The sequence below is a fragment of the Polypterus senegalus genome, chromosome 9, assembly GCF_016835505.1.
Source record: "Polypterus senegalus isolate Bchr_013 chromosome 9, ASM1683550v1, whole genome shotgun sequence".
NCBI lineage: Eukaryota > Metazoa > Chordata > Cladistia > Polypteriformes > Polypteridae > Polypterus > Polypterus senegalus.
The window spans coordinates 7,885,613-7,909,466 of NC_053162.1; the positions used below are offsets into that span (position 1 = coordinate 7,885,613).

Here is a 23,854-nt window from a genome sequence, read left to right on the forward strand (position 1 = left end):
TCAGTGAGAGTGGTGCAGACATTTTTAATGCAAGTGAAGGCTTCACTGTCAGCTGATAGCTCGGCACTCCTGAGAGACATGTTTAATGAACGGACTACCAACACTATTGGTATCTCCTGTGGGTGACTGGACAACGGCGGAGCAGAGCAAAGCTACAGGGAAACAATTGTACTGGCTGTGCGTAAAAGTGAGACATCGAGACTCCCTGAGGACGGTAACAGACAATCCATGGAGGAGAAAGATCGACTGCACAGAATTCTCCGAGCCAGCCTGGAGGTCGCTATACAAGCCACCATTGACCAGTAGGGTGGGTGATTTACAGTGGAGGGTCTTACATGGGATCTTAGCTGTGAACTCCTTCTTGTCAATTATTACGCCAGGGGTGTCTGACTGTTGTTGTTTCTGTGGGGAAAGAGAGACCGTGTTTCACTGCTTTATGTTTTGTCCAAGGCTTGAGCCTTTGTTTAATTTACTAGAGAGGCTTGTTGGGGGATTGGAAATGGTGTACACTAGGGTGGGCTTTCTGTTTGGTTTTAAAAAAAACTAAAAGAAACGTAGACAACGTGAATTTAGCAAACTTTATTATGGGGCAAAGTAAATTAGCTATTTGGAAAACCAGAAAGCATAAAATTATAGGGAGTGGTTTACAAGATCCAATTGTGTTTTTTAAAATACTGTGCATTAGTCGCATTTTGATTGATTTTAATTTTTACAAATTCACAAAGAATATAGACAAGTTTAAAACAATATGGTGTGTGAATAGTGTACTATGTGACTGTATTAATGAGGAACTGCAATTTGTTTTTTAGGGGTTTTCTATCTATCTATCTATCTATTATATAGTGCCTTTCATATCTATCTATCTATCTATCTATCTATCTATCTATCTATCTATCTATCTATTATATAGTGCCTTTCTATCTATCTATCTATCTATCTATCTATCTATCTATCTATCTATCTATCTATCTATCTATCTATCTATCTATCATATAGTGCCTTTCATATCTATCTATCTATCTATCTATCTATCTATCTATCTATCTATCTATTATATAGTGCCTTTCACATCTATCTATCTATCTATCTATTATATAGTGCCTTTCATATGTATCTATCTATCTATCATATAGTGCCTTTCATATCTATCTATCTATCTATCTATCTATCTATCTATCTATCTATCTATCTATCTGTTATATAGTGCCTTTCACAGCTATCTTGTTGATTTGCGTTAAGATCTTTTGTTACTATGTCATGAGCCTTCATTTTTCTGAACATCTTTTCTCCCTGTCTGGTGTTTCCGTTTCCCTTCATCTGTTCTCTTTGTATTCGTTTTGTTCTCTTACACTCCTCCCTGTCTTTTTTCGTTCATGTTTAATCCCAGATTGACATTTACGAAGAATAAGTACAGATGCCCTCCATAGTGTTTGGGACAAAGACACATTTTTCCTTTGATTTCCCCCTCTGCTCCACAGTTTAAAATTACAAATCAAACAATGCAGACTTGTGATTCAAGTGCACTTTGCACACATTTTGGTCCCACCGTGGTCCCCCATTTCAAGGCCCCATAAAGCCTGGACACAGCAATGTCACGTCTATTAAAGCCATCATATTTAGTACTTTGTCGCATATCCTTTGCATGGAGTGCCTGCACTGTATGTGTCTGGATTACTGTTTAAAACTACATGTTCTTGTTCTTGTTCTTTATATGGATAACAGTACAGACTTCCTTTCTATCTAAATGTAGTAAATGGGCAGCGAGATGAAATAACAAACTTTCCATCTGCGTAAGCACACTATGGACCCATCTTGAAGCATCAGAGGAGATAACTGTCCATCTTAATATAATATCTCTCTGAATATCTGTTAAGCCTCTCTTTTTTTTGGAGCTTTAGCTGGTGCAGTGATTCCAAATTGTGACATTCAAACCCTGGCTGGATCTCCGTCTGTGTGGAATTTGTGTTGTTCTTTCAGGGTCTGCAGGAGAGTTTTCTCCTGTCATAATAATAATAGTAGTAGTAGCAATGAGTTACATTTATTTAGATCTTTTCTCACTGCTCAATGCGCTTCAGTGACTGGGGAGCCACTTCAACCACAACTAATGTGTAGCACCCTCCTGGATGATGCAACGGCAGCCATTTTTGCACCAGTAGTACACTCGCCACACATTAGCTATGGGGAGAGAGAGACAGTTAGACACAGGGGATGATTAGGGGGCCTGAATGACTAGGCCGTGGTGGGCAGTTTAGCCTGGACATTGGGATACACCCTGCTCTTTATGAAGGATATCCAGGGATCTTTAATGACCACAGAGAGTCCGGGCCTCGGTTTTACATCTCATCTGAAGGACAGAGCCATTTTTACAGCACCGTGTCCCCGTCACTGCAATGGGGCATTGAGAACCACATTCAGACCAACAAGGTAAGCACCCCGTGTCGGCCACACCAACACCTTTTCCAGTAGCAAAACCACAATTTTTTCTCCATGGTCTCTCGTCCAATTACTGGCTGGTCCCAAACATGCTTAGCTGCAGACGGATGAACTCCTCTGAAGTAGTGCAGGTGGGATGGCTGCCGGCCTCATTCCTCCCACATCCCAAAGGCATGCAAGTTAGGGGATTCAGTGGCGTCGGCCTCATTTCAGTGAGTGCAGGTGCCGTCGTAACGCATTCGATGAGGCAGGGGTTTGTCTGTCTCCAATTTACAAACTAGAGTGGAACCTTGGATTGCGAGTAACTTGGTCTGCGAGCGTTTTGCAAGACGTGCTAATAAATTTGTAATAAATTTCGACTTGATAAACGAGCGAGGTCTTGCAATACGAGTAGTACTTATACGCTTTGTCTGCTGAGTGTCACGTGATCGCAGCTGAGTTGATGGTTCTTCTCTCTCTCTCTCACTGGGGGATTGTGGGTAATCATCAGTCGGCGTGCCTCACTCATATAGTCAACATCTGTACGAGCATATACGGTTAACTACAGCATTGTGACTACGTGTGTGTGTGTGTGTTGTAACGTGTCAGTTGCTATCTTGCACCCCAAAACACGAAGCTGAGTCTCAGTACTTTAGCCACACCAGCTTTATTCAGCTTGAAACAGGAACAGCGCTGTTATTTATTTTAGCAGGATCTGCCGCTCTCCTATACACAGACACAGCAGTCAGGCAGGGTCGTGCCCAGGTTAGTGGCCAAGTAATACTGTGCCCCGCATTTATAAAGTTCCTTGTATCACCCATCAAAGGCAGGCGCTTTTCGGATTCGCTCTTATGGCGAACTGCTACAGATCTGGGAGCCTGCGGTTGCTTCGGGACGCTCTTCTGCATGTCGTCCCGTTGGGTGGAATCCCAAAAGAGTTTAGAAACCGTCCTACACAATAACCCTCCTCTCTCTCTCGTCTCCCTCACACCAGCCATGATTCTTTTCAAAGGTAAAGTGCAGGTTAATTTGTTTTATGTATTTCTACTTTATATTTTGTATTAATCATTTTTATGTGAATAGTTTTGGGTTGCGAAACGAAGCATCTGAGTTTCCATTATTTCCATTAAACTTTGGATTACAAGCACGTTTCCGGAACGAATTATGCTCGCAATCCAAGGTTCCACCGTATAACAATTTGTCGTAATGCATTCGATATAATAGTTCATAACATTTATTGTATCACTGAACATGTCCCGGTGGCACGGTGGCGCAGTGGGTAGCGTTGCTGCCTCGCAGTAAGTAGAGCTGGGTTTGCTTCCCGGGTCCTCCCTGTGTGGAGTCTGCATGTTCTCCCCGTGTCTGCGTGGGTTTCCTCCCACAGTCCGAAGACGTGCAGGTTAGGTGCATTGGCGACCCTAAATTGTCCCTAGTGTTTGTGCTTGGGTATGGGTGTGTGTGCCCTGCAGTGGGCAGTTGCCCTGTGTTGGCTGGGATTGGCTCCAGCAGACCCCCGTGACCCTGTGTTAGGATATAACGGGTTGGACCATGACTGACTGACTGACTGAACATGTCTCCAAGTCCTATTATACTTTTTTTTTATTCCAGGATGGTTCAACAGTTCGCTGTGGACTTTGAGAAGAGAATCGAGGGCTCCGGAGACCAAATCGACACCTATGAGCTCTCTGGAGGCGCACGAATCAACCGCATCTTTCACGAACGTTTTCCCTTCGAGCTGGTCAAAGTATGAATTCCTTTTGAATATGCTTTTCACTCTCTTTTCTGAATTTTGACCATTTAAACTGTATTTTAATGTTTGTATTGGATGATTTTAAGCAGGTATGCCTGCTTACCCCCTAACTTCTGCCTTACAGTAGGAGACCGGGCTATTCGGTAGAAATCAACAATGCACAGCCACTGGCGGGAGCCTCGCTGCGTGTGGTGTGAGGGTGTAGTATACTGCTTCAAGCAGGGTCAGATGCACCTTCTGACATTTCTGAATCCATCTCCATAGAAGCCTGTTTGGAGCAGCCCTGGGTATCTATGAACACATCTGTCCCAAATTGTGCTTGAAGAACAAGACATTCTTTGTAGCCCCTAGATGGGCATTGCCTTTGGATGGTGCATACATTAAAATTTACTTTCTACCTCCATGTTGGTGAAACATTCTGTTCTGCAGGACAACTTCTAAAATCTCCATCCTTCTTTGGAAGTATATTACTATCAGCAGCCATACCACATGTACCTCAGGTCACCCACCTGAAGCTAAGCATGTCCTAGCCCACCCAGTCTTTGGATGGAAGACCATCTAGGCCAGGGGTCCTCAATCACTGTCCTGGGGGGCTGCAGTGGCTGCAGGTTTTTGTTCTAACCTGGTGGCTTAATTAGAAAGCAATTCTTGCCGATAATTTAATTTCATGGCTTGTTAGTGCTTTAACTCTGCTGTGTCAGGTGGCAGAGATGGCTGGGGTAGCAACCCAGCCGGGATGCCCAGGAGGACCGGAGGAGGGTTTACGCCTTCCCCAGACCACGTGGGGGCGACCGGCCTGGTTTTTTTGGGGGCCACGGGTACAGAGCTTTGAAGCTCCACCCTGTAGGGGCCCGTGGTCCTTATGCCTGTGGAGCCCTCCGCCAGGTGGGGGGAAGAAGACTGGGGACACCCGGAGTGCTTCCGGGTACGCAGCCGGCACTTCTGCCACACGGGGACGTGTCGGTGGGAGATTGGATAGATAGATAGATAGATAGATAGATAGATAGATAGATAGATAGATAGATAGATAGATAGATAGATGTGAAAGGCACTATATAATAGATAGATAGATTGATGTAAAAGGCACTATATGATTGATAGATAGATAGATGTGAAAGGCACTATATGATAGATAGATAGATAGATAGATAGATAGATAGATAGATAGATAGATAGATAGATAGATAGATGTGAAAGGCACTATATGATAGATAGATAGATTGAAAAATAATTAAATAAGAATAAATCATTTATTCTTTGTTTTTGGGATTAGAATTACTGCCAAAAACCACACAAGGCATTTTAACAGTTATTAAAGCACCTTAAAAAAAATAAATTGCAAATATTTCATCGAAGTTAGCCGAACACATGCAAATCTTATGGAAGTAAAAATGATAGGATACCGATAGGAGTGTCATACCTTCGTTAGTTGTATCATGGGTTATTCTCATCTATCTTATATTATGCAAGGGGGCGCAGAATTATTCCAGGTAGAAAAAAGGGGGGCGCGAAATATGAAAGTTTGAGAACCGCTGCCTTACACAGTGCCCTGTTTTCTGCTGGGCATATCTCTTGCCCATGTCCAGCTTACAATGTGCCTGTCTCTGTGCATTTAGGAATTAATAACTTGTGACAGATAGGGGGCGCTCTCGCTCCCTTGAACCCCTGTCCAAGACTCCAGACTCCAAGTTAAGGTCCAAATGATGACTTTATTTAAATGCCACAGTGCACAAAGCACCCTCTCCTCCACTATATTCCTACAAATCACTATCATAAAATACAATAAATCAATCCTCCAACTCCCGGATGCGTTGCCACCCTTCCACCCAGCTCAGCTTGCCGTCTGGCAGCTCCCACAGTTTTTTTATATTCCCTGACCCGGAAGTGTTCCCAATCCCAGTCCATGTGATTCTGTATCACTTCTGGGTCAGGTAAAAGTTCTTTTCTTCACCCCGGAAGCCCGCCGCTCTTCCTTTGACGAACTTCCGGGTCATAGGGCACAAATAAGTCTTTGGTCCTCCCTGCAGCTCCCTCTTGGGGCCCCTGTGGTATCCAGCAGGGTCTTGTATAACAACTACATAGTCCATGACTCCCTGCTGGTCTTCGGGGCATCTCCATACTGCAGGGAGGGCTCCATCTGATGGCCTGGGGGTATTGGCCGGGATGACAAGCCGGCCAAAGGTCACAAACTGTAACTGATTGTTGGTCCCTGGTTTATGGGTGATGCTGCTGTTAAAGTACACATTTTAATGGAATAAGCAGGTTAAAATGGTAAGTGAATACACGGACATAATAATAGAAAGTTAATGAGCTGCAATTTCCCTTTTCTTTCAGATGGAGTTTGATGAGAAAGAACTCCGCCGAGAGATCAGCTATGCCATCAAGAACATCCACGGCATCAGGCATGTAGATCAAAGCTCTCTGTCTCTGTGTCTTTGTTTGAATTTCTGTCTGAATAAATTCTGTTTCAAGAGTCGCCAACCAAAAGGTCTTTTATCAGGGTGGCTGATTTAGAAGAAGATTTATAAAAACTGCTCAATGTGATATAAGCTTGTAAATGTGAGTATGTACAGAGATTTATATCCAGATCTCTAACAGGGGAAAGTAGTTTTATAGCCTTACCGGCATTTTATCTGATAAAAAGCACAAAACACACGAGTGTATCATAGCAGCACTGAGCACAATGACCCAGAATGGAGTGGTTAGCCCATGTGAAAAGGAACAGACTCGACACACGTAAAAAGGTTTATAAGGGTATAATATTCCTGGCTGCAAATGTTTTTTTGAATAATACAGAGCTGTAGACAGCACTAAGTACATGATGGAACTGACAAGGGTTGGGAAAGATGGCGGCTTTAAGGGATCAGGCCGGAAGTGATGTAGGGTAACTGGAAGTGAAGTCCTTCTGACATCACTCTGTGTGCCGATAACCGGAAGTGACATCACTGACTCAGATAGGTTTTCCCGCAGCTGGTCTGTAGAGTTAACAGGAGAAGGTTTAGTGCACCCTGCCCTCCCCTGGCCTGGCGTGGAATTACCTTTACTTGGTCCACACAGCGTCCCCCTACTCGCACGTGTGTGACACCCATCATTTAGCACACCTGTACATTTTCTCAAAGTTAGCAGAGATCCTGCCTTTTAACACACCTGCACTCTCACCTCAAATGCTGGGCGTGAAGTTCTCGCAGAGGAAACACCTTAAGAAATGAATCAAAGTTCCCCACGGGTGTGAGAAAACGTCTCTTACAGCAAACCTAATAAATCTGAAAAACGAGAGGAGACCATTCAGTCCATCAAGGCGGTTTGTTTAGCTAATAAGTAAGCTGACCCAATGTCTCATCCAAATTCTTCTTAAAGGTTGTTTGACACAGTGCACGGCCATCTCACATGTGAATAGTTTTAGAACGGCCGACACTTATTTTTAATAAAACTACTGCAATATGTTGACACCAATAAATAACTAACTTTAACTACAAGCAGTTCATGCTGTCATATAAGTACATGTATCTAGTTAGTTGCATAATAAGAGCGTAGAAAGCACAACGTGTCCAGCATGCGGTCATCCAGGCGAGAGCGCATCTTCGTGCAGAGTATGCCAACCGCTGAGAAAGCGTGCTCTGTCTCCACTGAAGTAGGTGGCACAGTCATCAGATACTCATACACTTGTTCTAAACAATTCTCTGCATTGCTCTGAAACGCCGCCATTTCAGCTTTTACTGATGCATCCAGTTTCTTGTCGTCATTCTGTGATGGCAAGTTTCTTGGCACAGATAATGCGGACGTAACAGACTGACGCATTGCAATTTCAAGTTGCTGTTGATGAAGACACCAGCCTGTACTGTCAACAGTACGTGCCACAGACGTCAACGAACTCTGCCCCATCCCGGCATTCGTGAGCTGCAGAGTGCAGACTCCTCCCAGTCCACTGTGCTCAGTCTTAGTCGGAGCCGGGACACTGACTACTGCTGGTCTGTTGTTGACTGAATTAATGAGCAACACACTACATCGTGGGCCTTAAAAAGTGCCACTTAATTATTTTCAACTATAACTCTGTTATTTCTTGATCGATTTTTACTTTTACACTATATATATGCGAGCTTGGCCGTTCCAGTTCAGCCGGGAAATCCAGCAGTTTCATTCCCGGGAATGGAAATCGTCCAGTAATCGGGAGCCCAGGATTGGATTCCCTATTGTCAAGGTTTCTGCTTCAACTCCATGCCTTGGTAGTTTATTACAAAGTCCCACAGCTCTCTATGTAAAGAAGTGCTTCCCGGCTTTTTTAAATGCACTTCCCCTCTAGTTTCCACTGACGTCCTTAAGTATGTAATTCACCTTTAAGCCAAAAGAATGTTCCCTGATCTACTTTATCAATACCTTTGAGGATTTTAAATACTTGAGACTCTGATAATTTATTTCTTGTATAGCTCAAAATATCAACATTAGGAATGTCTCAATTGGCTTTAACAGGCCCTATTTTCTGACAGTCCTCCCAGCCTTGACTCCCTAAAAAGACAAGAACAAGGTGCCTATAAATCTTGGTAAAGACAAAAAAATGGAAGAAATTTTGGCAAGGGCAGAGAGACCCCCTTCCAGCTAGGTTGGACGTACAGCAGATATGTAAAAAAAATGGGGTACAAAACAGAAACAGAACACAAGTAATCCTCTTCACAGAGCTAGATGGCTGATCTATCATGGCCACCTCACAAATACAACACAACAGTACAAGTGACCTTTGTTCTTGCATGGCACTCCTTACCAAGTGCAAGCAGGGGGCACCCCAACAATTCTCAAGGCAAAATTGAAGAATTGATGATCAAGTCAAGTCAAGTTGGGGAGCCTGCACTGGTACAGAGCGTTGCTGCACCCACTACACGACGAAACAACTCGGGATCATGGTTTGCAAACCCCTTCAGGCAGACATGCGGTCCAGTCCTACCCTCCGGAAAAATCCCTCTATCTGCCGCAGCCAGGTGTTACATGGGTGACCCCTTGGCCTGGTCCAGCCACTCGGGTCCCCAACAATGAGGATCTTACGAGCCGGATCACCCTCAGGGAAATACGCCACATGGCCGTAGTGCCGTAACTGACACTCTCTCACAATGCAGGTCATGTGCCTCATTCGGGACTCCATGAGCAACACAAAGGCAAACCAACGGTACCCAAGGATTTTCCGGGCAGACACAGTACCAAAGAAGTCCAGCCTTTGTCTCATGTCACTGGATAGCGTCCATGTCACACAACCATATAGCAAGACAGGAAGCACCAGGACTCTAAAAACTTGGTCCTTCATCCTTTTGCTAAAATATCGGGAGCGCCACACACCCCCATGCTCTCTCAATCCATCTACTGACTTCTTAGGAAGAGTCACCAGAGACATGAACATCACTGCATGGTAGTAAACCATGGTCGACACTCTCTCCGCAGACAGACACACTGCTGATGGCCGTGCCCAAGAGGTCATTAAAGGCCTGGCTCTTTGTTTTTTATCAGGACACTCACAAGCCCAGACACTCCTCACTCAGTCTCTCGCGCGCTGCAATCAGAGCCTCTATTGACTTTGTGAAGATCACAGCATCGTCAGTAAAGTCAAGATCCGTGAATCTTTCTTCACCAACAGATGCCCCACAACCTTGCACAACACCCAGTCCATGCCAGAATCGAACAGAGTAGGAGCAGAACACACCGCTGACGAACCCCAAAATCAACTTGGAAAAACACAGAGGTTCGACCTCCACTCTGCACAGCACCCACAGTACCAGTGTACAGGCCGGCCATGATATCCAGCAACCTCGAGGGGATACCGCAAACCCTCAGGATGTCCCACAGGGCAGCTCGATCACAGGAGTCGAACGTTTTACGAAAATCGACAAAGGCTGCGAAGAAACTCTGCCAAAATTTGCATTTGCGCTCCATGAGTACCCTCAGTGCCAGGACGCGGTTGACGCTAGACTTCTTAGGCATAAAACCAGACTGTTTCGGTCGCTGGTAGGTGAACAAGTGATCATCTACCATCGATTTGATGATGCCATACACTAAATACAGAACTGTCACATATTAAGATGTGGATTTATTCAAATACATCAAAAACAAAAGTAGAAACAACATCTGTCCATCAGCTGGTTGTAGAACCACGGTTGGATTGTAGAGAAGGACTCAAACAAACCAGACACAGTCAGGCTCCTGGACATTTTGCCAACTAGCCTCCAGCTATTGGCTGAGTTAGTACTATATCAGCCAGTCAGATGAAAGGACCCTTCTACCCAATGATTTCAGTGCTCCTTTATCTGAGGTGACTTTTTCTATAGTCATGTAAACCACTTGGCAGTAGAGCAGTGGCACCAAGTACCACATTAGGGTAACCAAGGACAAAAAATGATTAGGCGAGCATTGGTAACAGTTTATTCATTTAAATATATTGTAGTGCTAATGACAAACAACAGAAATGCAGTATGCACAGCTGATCAGCAGCTCTAGTCGGGGTGTGCCAGATTAAAGTCGTGAGTCTTCAGCATGAGACTGAAGGGGCACCTCTTATATTAACAGGCAGACCATTCCACAGCGTTGGGGCCCTGCATCTAAAAGCTCGACCTCCTACTGTTATTTTACTTATCTTTGGAATCATAAGCAGGCAGGCATCTTGAGATCTTAATGTGTGCCCGGTTTTGCAAGTAATGGTAATTTCAGATAAGTCAGCAGGCCATCAGCCATTTAAGGCTTTATATGTTAAAAGGGGGGTTTTGAAATCTGCCCTAAACTTAACTGGTAGCCAGCGTAAGGGCTTCAGAACAAGGGGTTACATGGTTGTAGTTTCTAGTTCTTGTAATGATTCTTTCAGCAACATTTTGAGTGAACTGAAAGCTGTATACAGAATGTTTGAGCAGCCATTGATAGATAGATAGATAGATAGATAGATAGATAGATAGATAGATAGATAGATAGATAGATAGATAGATAGATAGATAGATAGATAGATAGATAGATAGATAGATAGATAGATAGATACTTTATTAATCCCAAGGGGAAATTCACATAATCCAGCAGCAGTATACTGATACAAAGAAACAATATTAAATTAAATAGTAATAAAAATGAAAAAAAATTTAAATAAAATTAATGTTTGCATTTACTCCCCCGGGTGGAATTGAAGAGTCGCATAGTTTTGGGGAGGAACGATCTCCTCAGTCTGTCAGTGGAGCAGGACGGTGACAAAAGTCTGTCACTGAAGCTACTCCTCTGCCTGGAGATGACACTGTTCAGTGGATGCAGTGGATTCTTCATGATTGACAGGAGTTTGCTTAGTGCCCGTCGCTCTGCCACAGATGTTAAACTGTCCAACTTTAATCCTACAATGGAGCCTGCCTTCTTAACAAGTTTGTCCAGGCGTGAGGCGTCTTTCATCTTTATGCTGCCACCCCAGCACACCACCGCGTAGAAGAGGGCACTCGCCACAACCGTCTGGTAGAACATCTGCAGCATCTTACTGCATTGCAGCGGTCAATCCTACTGGAAATAAATACATTAAATTATTTTTCAGTATCTTGCATATTTAGATAACACCTTAATTTTCCAGCGTTTTTAAGATGGAAAATCCATACATCACCATGGCTTCCGCAATCAGGTTAAATCATCAGAGATGCAAATATTTCAGAGTTCAGCCTCAATACAAACAAAAACACACTTCCCGTAATTCTACTTAGCAAAGACAAAAGGGCAAGAAAATTCAGAGCACAGGAAGATAGATGATGTGTAGCCCCCTTTTTTACCCCACAAAAAAGTGCCTTCACGTTGGTGACTCTTGAATGCATTTTAATATTGTAAAATAAATGTAAATGTGTGGACATTTATACTGCCAGTTCCTTTGCAGCCAACCTTCATCTGTCTTATTCACTATTTCATCTCCACACTGATTAGATAATGCAGAATAAATCCATCCATTATCCAACATGCCATATCCTAACTACAGGGTCACGGGGGTCTGCTGGAGCCAATCCCAGCCAACACAGGGCACAAGGCAGGAAACAAACCCTGGGCAGGGTGCCAGCCCACCGCAGGGCACACACACACCCACATTCCAGGGACAATTTCAGATCGCCAATGCAGCTAACCCACATGTCTTTGGACTGTGGAAGGAAACCCACGCAGACACGGGCAGAACATGCAAACTCCATGCAGGGAGGACCCGGGAAGCAAACCTGGGTCTCCTTCCTGCAAGGCAGCAGCGCTGTTTCCAAATTGTCCCTAGTGTGTGCTTGGTGTGTGGGTGTGACCTGCCCAGGGTTTGTTTCTTGCCTTGTGCCCTGTGTTGGCTGGGATTGGCTCCAGCAGACCCCCGTGACCCTGTAGTTAGGATATAGCGGGTTTGAATGGTATCCTTCAATAAGGGTGCGCACAAAAAGGTGACCTTCAAAAGGGCGACCTCAATTGAGCGCCGAATAACTGCGCGCATAAATAAAGGAGTGATTCAAAAGGGTGACGTCAATTGGGCGCTGCGAATAAAGGCAAACGCAACAAAGTTATTACAGAAAAATTTATTAGATAAAGGCAATGATTGAACGTATAAAAAGGCGAAAGCAAGAATATTAAAACATCCAATTAATTAATGCATGAACTTCTAACGAACTATTTCTAAAGCTCTCTATATTTCATTGTTTTCAAAATTACAGAAAATTAGATTAAGGCAATGACTAAACATTGCTGCCTCGTTGACACGCCGAACGCGACGGACAGTTTGTTTAAGTTGCCGAAAAACAGGAAGTTGTCCAACGACCGCTGATGACAGACCTTGGGTTGCTGAAGCCTCGAGTTCCTGCGGTCTGTCAGTAGAAGAAGTTGCTCGTTGTTGGATGTCCACTATTGCTTTCCTTGTTTCGATCTTCGCCACATCTGGAACATGGTTGTGCGTAGATGGTCTCTTGACGAATAATCCATTTTTTGTATGACAGCGAGACGAACATTTTCCAATCCAATATTCAGTGCATTTCCAGATGTGTTTCCCATTGATAGTTTTCTCCTTTCTGAATGTGTAGCCTTCGACTACGAGTAGATCTGCACCTTTGTTGCTCTTCACAAATTCCAGAGCCATTTGAACTAAATTACCTATGAATTATCTCTTAATTGAGGTCACCCTTTTGAAGCACTCCTTTATTTACGCGCACATTTATTTATTCGGCGCCCAACTGAGGTCGCCTTTTTGTGCGCGCCCTTATTGAATAGAACCGGGTTGAATAATGGATGGATAGCACTTTTTTCACTACTCAGAGCACTTTTATACAGTTAGTGGGAAGCCACTTCAACCACCCCAAATGTGTAGCACCCACATAGATGTTACATTCAAACCTTAGCCGGATCTCCGTCTGTGTGGAGTTTGGTTCATTCTTGCAGGGTCTGACAGAGTTTTCTCCTGTCGTAATAATAATAACAACAGTAGTAGTAATGAATTACATTTATATAGCACTTTTCTCACTACTCAAAGCGCTTCAGTGAGTGGGGAGCCACTTCAACCACCACTAATGTGTAACACCCACCTGGATGATGCGACAGCAGCCATTTTTTTTGCGCCAGTACACTCACCACGCATTAGCTGTTAGGTGGTGAAGTGGTGAGAGAGAGTCGGTTAGAGCCAGGTTATGATCAGTGGGCCAGAATGACTAGGCCGTGGTGGGCAATTTAGCCAGGACATCAGGATACACCCTAGTGCAGGGGTGGCGAACTCCAGGCCTGGATTGCTACAGTGGCTGCAGGTTTTCATTCTTACCACCTTCTTAATTAGTGACCAGTTTTTGCTGCTGATTACGTCTTTTAATTAATTAGCAGCCAAACAATAATGAGACACAAAACAAGCCACCACGTGACCAACTCCCCTGTGCCCATCACACGATATCTGAAATTAAAGAGAGGTGATGGTCTTGGTAAGGTTGATCTCTCAGGTCACCAAAACATTTTGAAAGAGCAGAAAAACAACAGTTTTGGAAAATGTGTGCTGTGTCAGAATGAGAGCAGCAACAAGCCATGGAATTAAATAATTAAATAAACAGCAAGAACTGGCTTCTCATTACAAAAGTGAATTGAGTGAAATTGGCTGGAATTTGAAGCCCCAGTTTAGCTGATCATCTGTTAGCTTGTTTCACGTCTCATTTCTGCTTGGCTGTCATTTAATGAAGAAAGGAATCAGTTCAGAGGGCTGAACTCTTCTAACAGGGCAATTAAAGGGATGGGGAAAAAGTTAATTAGCAGTGAAAACTGGTCACTGATTAGGGAAAGGGTGAGAATGAAAACCTGTAGGCACTTCGGCCCTCCAGGCCTGGAGTTCGCCACCCCTGCACTAGTGAATGGTGGATCTCCAGTGATATTTTATGACCACAGAGATTCAGGACCTCGGTTTTACGTCTCTTCCAAAGGACAGCGTGATATTTACTGCACTTGGGCATTGGGATCCACACACAGACCACAGGGTAAGCGCCCCCTGCTGGCTTCACCAACACCTCTTCCAGCAGCAACCCAAGCTAGCAGCCATTGTTTGCGCCAGTACACTCACCACACATTAGCTATTAGGTGATGGAGTGGTGAGAGAGATGGATAACCATTTAGAGACAGGGGATAATTAGGGGGGCACAATAACTAGACTGTGGTGGGCAATTAGCCAGGACATTGGGATCCACCCTACTCTTTACGAAGAAGGCCCAGGGATCTTTATTGACCACAGAGCGTCAAGATCTCGGTTTTACACCTCATCCAAAGGATGGTCCCATTTTTACAGCACAGTGCCCCCGTCACTGCACTGGGGCATTGGGATCCACATTCAGACCACATGGTAAGCGCCCCCTGCTGGCCTCACCAACACCTCCTCAACCAGCAAGCCATTTTGTTTCCTAGATGGTCTCCCATCCAAGTACTGGGTGGGCCCAAACATGCTTAGCTTCAAGTGGATGACCTGTGCTGAAGTGCATGTGGTATGGCTGGATGGACGACTGGACTTTGAGGGCACTTTACATGTTGTGTGTACGGCTGAAGTGGCGACACTTACTACATTCAGAATATTCCCATGAATTTGATTCCTCTGTCCTCTGTTTTACAATGAAGGTTTCTATGTCATGAATGTATTTTGAAGTATCTGCTCCATTTTCACAAGATGACTTTTGTCCTACCAGGTTTCCATGCTGGGATGTTCCAAAACCCTTCATTTTAACAAGTGGATAATGATTTGTAAATGTTTCTGTGTGCGTTATCTATTGTCTACTTCTTGCAAAATGTTATCATTTTAGAACCGTGTGTTGCGGTGGTGTTTTGTTTTTTTCTGTTTCTGTTATTTGCTTTTCTTTTTTTTTTTTCCATTTGAAATAACATCTTTCTTTCTCCCCGGCCCTGTCATCGTGATTCTGTTCTCTTGCTGATGTTAGAACTGGCCTCTTCACCCCGGACATGGCCTTTGAGACCATTGTGAAAAAGCAGATTAAGAAGATAAAAGAGCCGTGCCAGAAATGTGTGGATATGGTCATTTCTGAGCTTATCAATACCGTTAGGCAATGTACCAAGAAGGTAAACCCCCCCACTATCCCTAGCGCAATCAGTCCCTCTCTCGACTGGGAGGGCATGACGAGAGAGGTCTGCACCTGCTAGCAGAGGCAAATTAATGGAGTCCTTTTGTCATGTATGTGGAATGATGGCAGTCTGGACTGTGGCTTGCTGTGATGTGGCAGCACTTTCACCTCTAGTGGGGAAAAGGGACCGAGAAGTTTAGCCAGCGTTATCACTTTACTTTCCTCATCATTCGTAGCTTTGTAGGACAGTGAGGTCTCCTGACTTCCTGCAACTGATTTCATATTCAGCGAGACAGCATGACCAGAATTGATAAAACGTTTCACACTCTTTGGGTATTACAGCTTTGATATTCTTGCTATGAAATCAAGTGCCAAATTTTGTGAATTTTGTCAGCAGGCAGTGTAGTGTAGTGGTTAAGGCTTTGGACCTCAAACCCTGAGGTTGTCGGATCAAGTCCTGCTACTGACACCAGTGTGTGACCCTGAGCAAGTCACTTGACCTACCTGCACTATTGGAAAACCAATTATATCATAAACTAGGCTCACCCACCTTTTAAGTTGACCACTTCTTAAGGCAATTCAATATGTAGATCAAGTTGATATTTTATACAAACTCATTCATTTGGTTATATTGCATTTGAGCGGGATTACTTTAATACTCGTAGTTTCTGTTATTTTTGTGATGAAATTTTAACTTTTTTTCTATATTGTGGTCACCCTTTTGAACCCCCCTGATATTTACTACGCGGTGAGGCATTTGTACTCCATCAACATTAATTATTTCCAGAGACATAATTTTGTCTATTTTTCCAGCGCATGGCGCACAAAAGCAAGGGAACGATGAGAGCACCAGAACTCTGCTCACATCATGTCGCTTCGTAGTAAGTCTGTGATAAGCGGAATACCGCTACGCTTTCCACTCACGGGCTGGAAGGACAATCCCGACCGCTTTTATATACGAGGGATATCCAGAAAAAAAGGTTACAACAGCTGTTAATAATCGAAAAATGAATATATTTCAACCAAATTTACAGGGCATGTTCCAAAATATGTGTTTATTTCTCAACATAATCGCCGTCAACTTCGATGCACTTCTTCAGCCTGGGCACCAGCTTTTTTATACCCTCGTCGAATACGCTCCGCTTCACCATCGAAAGCCGCTTCTCCACTGTCTCCTTCACCTCCTCATCGTTGGAAAAACGTTTCCCACCCAAGAATTCTTTCCATTAAGTTTCCACAAGCTGACGATGGATCTCGGCTGTGGATTCGCAACGCAAAATGAGGAACTTAACGACCGAACGAATCTCGCATCGGCGGTATGTGGAGCAAACGGCCTCAGCAGAGGTTGACAAACTCGCTTGCTGTGATGGCATTTCACAACTGACTGACACGGTCCCGGGCTTATTTTGACCGTTAGGACCCCCCTACACGCAGGTATGCCAACCCTTGAAAAAAAAAGTTCCCTGCACCCTCCAGGGCACTTGTAACCTTTTTTTCTGGATATACCTCGTAGTAAGAAAGAAGAAGAAGATATCGCACAGTCTGGAGTAGAAAATCATCTTTTACCTGGAAAAACGAAACTACAAATCCCGTCGTGCATTGCAAAATGGATGGGGCGTGTGTTAAACTCCGTGCTACTCGCACAGTCTGGAGTAGAAAATCATCTTTTACCTGGAAAAACGAAACTACAAATCCCGTCGTGCATTGCAAAATGGATGGGCGTGTGAAACTCGCTGCTGCGTAGCACTCACGGGACGGAAGGACAATCCCGACCGCTTTTATATAGAAGGATTTTCTAAATCACCCAAATACGTAAATGTAGTCTTGAAAAGCTTCTTACAGTCTCCACACTACTTCTGCTTTCTAAGTGTTAATACTGTGTTTTCCAGAAAATAAGCCCTAGCATGATTTTCAGGCTGCTCTGTAGTATAAGCCCTACCCCAAATCAAGATCGTCAACTGAAAAGTAAGGAGCATAAGGCCAGGTTTATACTTCACACGATGCGACGCGTGTGCCCTAAACATCCATTAAATTCTGAGGACACCTTGCCACAATATCTGATGTAAAGGATGTTTAATGATTACATCCATCAATTCAGGGATGCACCCATTCCAGCTGCATCAGTGCAAGACAGAAACAACAACAACAACAACATTTATTTCTATAGCACATTTTCATACAAACAGTAGCTCAAAGTGCTTTACATAATGAAAAATAGAAAAATAAAAGACACAGTAAAAAATAAAAACAAGTCAACATTAGTTAAAATAGAATAAGTAAGGTCCGATGGCCAGGGTGGACAGAAAAAACCAAAAAAAACTCCAGACGGCTGGAGAAAAACTTAAAATCTGCAGGGATTCCAGACCAAGAGACCACCCAGTCCCCTCTAGAAACAAAATCCCTGGACGGGGTATCAGCTCATCACAAGGTGAACACTCACATACACTGGCGTCATTGTAGCTTCAGCAAATCCCCAAACCTTCATGTCTTTGGATGGAGAACTCGGCACACTGTGGAAACGCACCAGGAAAAACTTGCAAACTCCAGACAGGGATCACAAGGGATGTGACTTCCTGCGAGACAGCAGCGCTACCGCTTCTGCCACCGTGCCACCCCATATGTGTAACTATTAACAGTATTCATAATTTAAACAAAGTTAACGATTTACCTGTAAAATGTAACATGCATATTTTAATGCGGGCGGCACGGCCCATAAGCACTATAAAGATGAGCAATTGCTGAGGTGAGGTGCAAGTGGCAGTGTGTCTGAATATTTTAAACCAGAGCACATAATCTGAAAACTTTTCACTTTGTGTCAGGTTATGTGAAAAGAATATCTCAGTAACAAATTGTGCAATGTACTTTGAGGAGATTATACGTAAACTGCAGCCTTTTAAAGCCTGTTGCTGTTCCATGCATCTTCTATGGGTTACATTTAAATTAATAATAATAATAATTCTTTGCATTTATATAGCGCTTTTCTAACTACTCAAAGCACTCAGCGATTGCAGGTTAAGGGCCAGAGCAGAGTCTCTTTTGGCATTTTGGGATTCGAACCGGCAACCTTTCGATTGCCAGTGCAGATATGGACAAATCCATCATTACAAATATCAAAGTAATCATAAAATTAGCTTCAAATAAGTGACCCTTGATGTTCTTGAAGACCTCAGTGCAGAATGTTCCTACTTTAAAAGGAAACGTAGATAATATTTAAGATGACCTTCTGACTAATGTATGATGGTTCTTCACTACGCTCTGTTGTTTCGTTTTTCTCACCATCACTCTATATGAGTGTAGACCAGATTTATTTGTTTTACTAGAACTATTGAAGACAGATCAGTCAGTCAGTCATTGTCCAAACCGCTATATCCTAACTTACAGGGTCATGGGGATCTGCTGGAGCCAATCCCAGCCAGCACAGGGCGCAAGGCAGGAAACAAATCCCGGGCAGGGCACCAGCCCACCGCAGGGCACACACACAACAAGCACACACTAGGGATAATTTAGGATCACCAATGCACCCAACCTGCATGTCTTTGGACTGTGGGAGGAAACTCAGGCAGACACGGGGAGAACCTGCAAACTCCACGCAGGGAGGACCCGGGAAACGAACCCAGACGGGTCTCCTTACTGCGAGGCGGCAACGCTACCCACTGCACCGCTGTGCCGCCCGTGGCAGATCAAATTATTTTTATAAATGACAGACTAGTACATTTAACACCATAAATGTTAACATTTCACAAGTTTCAGAACTTCTTTATGTTTGCTCATTTACGTTGCTTTTAGTTACTGATTGTCTGGTCATGGTAGAGTCCTACAGTGACTTGTCATGCTTTATTATGCTGACGTCGCAGTATGGAGACTAGGGTCCGCATCCCAGGTCCTTCCTGTGTAGACTTTGTACATTCTCCCTGTGTCTGTGTGGATTCCAGTTTCCTCCCATAGTCCTAAGACATACAGTTTAGGTGAATTGGCGATACTAAATTGGCCCAAGTGTGTGTCTGATGTGTGTGTGTGTACACCCTGATTTGTCCAGGGTTTGTTCCTGCCATGTGCCCTATGATGGGTGAGATAGATGCACCTTTGGCAGCCACGACAGCCTTCAGGTGTCTTGCAGCCATTTTTTTTTCTGTAATTATCTTCAAGAATACAAATGGATGACCATGCGACAAAACCCACATCCCATCCCGTCTTACTACAAAGACAGCAACTGCAGTTACACACACTGAATTGACTTATCCAACCTTTAGAGCTCTTAAAATAGCCCACATATTAAGTTCTGGTGAATCAATCCAAACTGTCCAGTAGGCTCCAACAGCCCGTTAAAATGTGCGTGTTAAAAATACTTGGCTACGGTGTTCCAACCCACAACTCTTTTCTGGATTAAGCAGGTTAGAAAATGACATGACCTTTGACCCTAAAAGAACGCCTTGGAACCCATACTCTTACCACAAGTACTTTCCCTGTTCCTTTTACATCTGTAACCGAACAGGAGAGTAAAAGGTACACATTTATTGATAATAAATAAAGTATTGTAGCGACCCGTGGTTGAGTCTTAAAGTTTTTGAGCCGAATTCTGCCGTGCACTTCTCCCAAGCTGTCGGCTAGCGGACAGCCAGCGTTATGCACGCAGCTGTACCCAGCTCTTTAAGTAACGAGCACTCGTGTCCCATACACCGCATCGACTCGAAAGTGTCTCGGCAATCATTGCTTAGATGAAATCTTAGCAATACACAGCTCTGTCCTGTTGTATCTCTTTATTAGAGCAGATAGTCAGAAAACAAAGCTCAAACTCATTGCATAGCCATTGCCAAGGTCATTAACGAAGCCATCTTTCTCATTGATGGTTAACTATTTACAATTTAACAACCCCGGACGGCAATAACCCAAACCCACCCCACCAGTTGAGCACAAACACATACAACAATTACATCAGGACAAACAATTCGATTACCTTGTTAATTTAACACAACAATAAGCTTTTACATAAATTACCCACAATGCTTTTACATAAATTACCCACAATGCTTTTACATAAATTACCCACAATGCATCACGCCGCCAGCGCTGGCTGCCGGGTCACTACACTATAAATGGAAGTGCTGGCAAAATAATAGAGCCCAATAGCAGGTGACCAGGTGCCTCATGGTCTTACTGTATGTATTAGTTTCTGGCATGGCCATTGATCCAGCATGACAATTGAATGGAATGGCAGCAACAGGCATGGTCTGTCTGAATATGGCCGCCTGGAGGGGTGGTCATCTCCTCCACTGATGAAAAAATGTCAAAGCAACTGAACTTCTTTGCTGTCTCTGTTCCTATCTTATTTTCGTTGAATTACGTCCAGGATGAATAGGATAAGCAAATTCCCGACTTCATACCAATCCTCAAGCCAAAAGTCGGTCCTCCAATCGCAGTCCCCAGCTTGAGGGGAAAGGTTACCATACATTTTGCATGTCCCTTCCATTCCAGGCTATGTAAACGGCCTTTCACTTCAGCCCACCTGTACTCCCCCAGGCTAGCTGACTAGTCCGGTTCTGTGATTTTTATCATTACTAGTTTTAACTTGTGGTAGGTATTATTTTTTTCAAAGTCGAGATTTTTGTTATATTATTACACCATCCTCGTGACACTGAGTTAAGAAATTATTTTTTTACAACAACAACATTTATTTCTATAGCACATTTTCATACAAGAAAAAAATGTAGCTCAAAGTGCTTTACAAAATGAAGAATAGAAAAATAGAAGACACAATGAAAAATAAAAATAAGTCAACATTAATTAACATAGAATAAGTAAGGTCCGATGGCCAGGGTGGACAGAAAAAACAAAAAAAAAAAAAACTCCAGACGGCTGGAGAAAAAAAAAAAATCTGCAGGAGTACCAGACCAAGAGACCACCCAGTCCCCTCAGTTTTAGAATACTTCTCTCATCTATGCCATATAATGTTCATCCGAATGGTAAATATTTGCCATCATTTCTGAATGAATGCTTTTAGTCGAGCTCTTGAACTTAAAAATTCTTTATCTATGTGATCTCATTAAATGAGGAGATAAGTGGCCTGTTCAAAGCCGATCCCTTTTCCCACATCTAATGAATTCCACAGGCCAGCAGCCACATCACTAGCCTTAGTCCACGGTCCAGCTGCCACAGCCACAACCTCTGCTGTGCACCCTTAGCAAGCACTTTCCACCCAAGTTGGTTGTTTTTGCCTCATGCAGGTACCTCATTTTTGGACATATTTCATTACCGGTGATTTATGTTCATAAATTATAAAGGTCTATGAAAGCCAATGTTGGACAACAGCTTATTTTGAGTTGTCTCGGTATGAGATCCTAGCAATCAGAAGAGGAAATGACTGAATGTGCAACACAGCAGCAGAAAATTTTAGATTTCACAGGTGTTGGGTTTTTACTGCTCATGGAGTCATTTTTTTTATAGTCTATAAAAAGACTATAAAATATTTGACCAAGCATTATAGTATAGCAGGTGTGTACCTTTAATGGAAAAGATGAAAAATAACCACTTGGCCCAGTTTGTTTTTGGGTGTGCAGCTCATGTTTGTTTGTTTTTTTTTTTTGGTATTTTCAGCTTCCCAAAATGGATGAGCACAGGACCCTCCCCTCCTTTCTAGGTCGGAAGTGAGCCTTTGAACAACCAGTTCAGTATCGATTAAAGAAGGGGTATCCTGTGCCCAACCACAGTGAATGGCTTTCGGAGAATCCAGTTGTCTCACTTGCCTTTTTTTTCCCTTGTGCTGTTTTTCCCCCCCACTCTTTCTCTCTTTCTTTCTCTTTCTACTTCTTGTTTCCTCCCCTACTTCACCATCGTGCTGTCTTCTGCCCCTTCCTCCTTCCCTCTTTCGTTTCTTTCTCTTTTCACCCCTCTCTTTGTGTCACTCCCTCTTTCTACCTGACACCTTCTGCAGGACGGGACTCTTTACCCCAGACTTGGCCTTTGAAGCCATAGTGAAAAAGCAGATCCAAAAACTCAAGGAACCCAGCTTGAAGTGTATAGATATGGTAGCGAGCGAGCTCACCTCTACCATCCGAAAGTGTAGCGAAAAGGTAACACCAAAGACTGGGAGCACTGTGTGTCCTCCTCAAGGTGGGGATAGACCGATGGCAGGAGGTCAGAATTGGAAAGTGTAGCCCAGATCCCCCAAATGTCAAAGTTTTTATCTGTTCACTTAATGCCAGGCCATCCACCCCCCTTAATTCTTGCGACATTTTAACTGGTGGGCTGTAGTATTAGGCTGATTGTGTCCAGTGATGCACAGATGTCCAGTCCAGGGTACGTTCCTGTTGGAACAGACTCTGGCTCCTCAGAATCCTGCAGCAGAAAGTGTTGATCAGTAAACGGACGGGTGGATTTTTGCCGTTGTGTGTAGTTTGAGAATTTGTTTGTGTAAGAACAGGAACAGAAAACAGTGAGAAAAGAATTCAGAAATCAAGAAGAAAGAAATACCTCTTGGAAGACGCAGTTGTGAATAGGTGTTTTGCTGGAGACGACAGATAATGAGTCGAAAGATCTAACCCTAGGAAAAGCCACGTACAACAATAGTTTTGTTTCATGTATCTTGGACTTCCTGGAAATGTGAACGGTAATATGATGATTTTGCCTACACGTATGTTATAATTTTCAGCCTTTGCTTGCAGTGTGTCTGATAGTCCTTTATATTGTTCCACGTGCAGATCTTGTTGATGTAATCTGAGATAGTTGAGACGCGCACACTCTGTTTTAAACATACGCGTCTACGACGTACTGTTGGAATAGTTTCCCACTGGAGTGCAAACTACTAAATGTATTCCTCATTGATTTTCTGTACGCATAAAATTGGCATTGAGTAAGCCTGATTCGGTTGGCGGTTCTTTTATCGGGAACATTGTTGTAAATCTTTGTGCCAGCCAATGTCTCCGTAAGGGAATAAAAGTGGGTAAACCATAGGATCGCAATTCATTTTGAGTATGGAAATCTGTTCACAGACGTTGCCTCTGGGATAGATGGAAATGTCACTTTCGGCAGGGGGTTCGCCATCTTCTCCGATGAAAATCGTTGCAAAATCGGTGTGAAATGTCGGGGCATTGTATCATCGTAAATCCTGCCCAGGGTTTTCCTTGAAAACCATTCGTAACAGATGCTGTTGGATCGGACT

At 43.6% G+C, this 23,854-nt stretch overlaps 1 protein-coding gene across 8 annotated transcripts in view; it reads left to right on the forward strand.

The window, feature by feature from the left end:
• The window catches only part of dnm1a (dynamin 1a), a 471,312-nt gene that overhangs the window by 167,959 nt on the left and 279,499 nt on the right, over positions 1-23,854 (forward strand). For 6 of the 8 annotated variants that reach the window (XM_039762673.1, XM_039762671.1, XM_039762666.1 and 3 more), the window contains exons 8-10: positions 4,021-4,156; positions 6,497-6,564; positions 15,559-15,697. In XM_039762673.1, coding sequence (XP_039618607.1) covers positions 4,021-4,156; positions 6,497-6,564; positions 15,559-15,697 — 343 coding nt within the window. Of the gene's footprint in view, positions 1-4,020; positions 4,157-6,496; positions 6,565-15,558; positions 15,698-22,627; positions 22,767-23,854 lie in introns of all 8 variants that reach the window. The other 2 variants (XM_039762667.1, XM_039762670.1) reach the window with 1 other exon arrangement.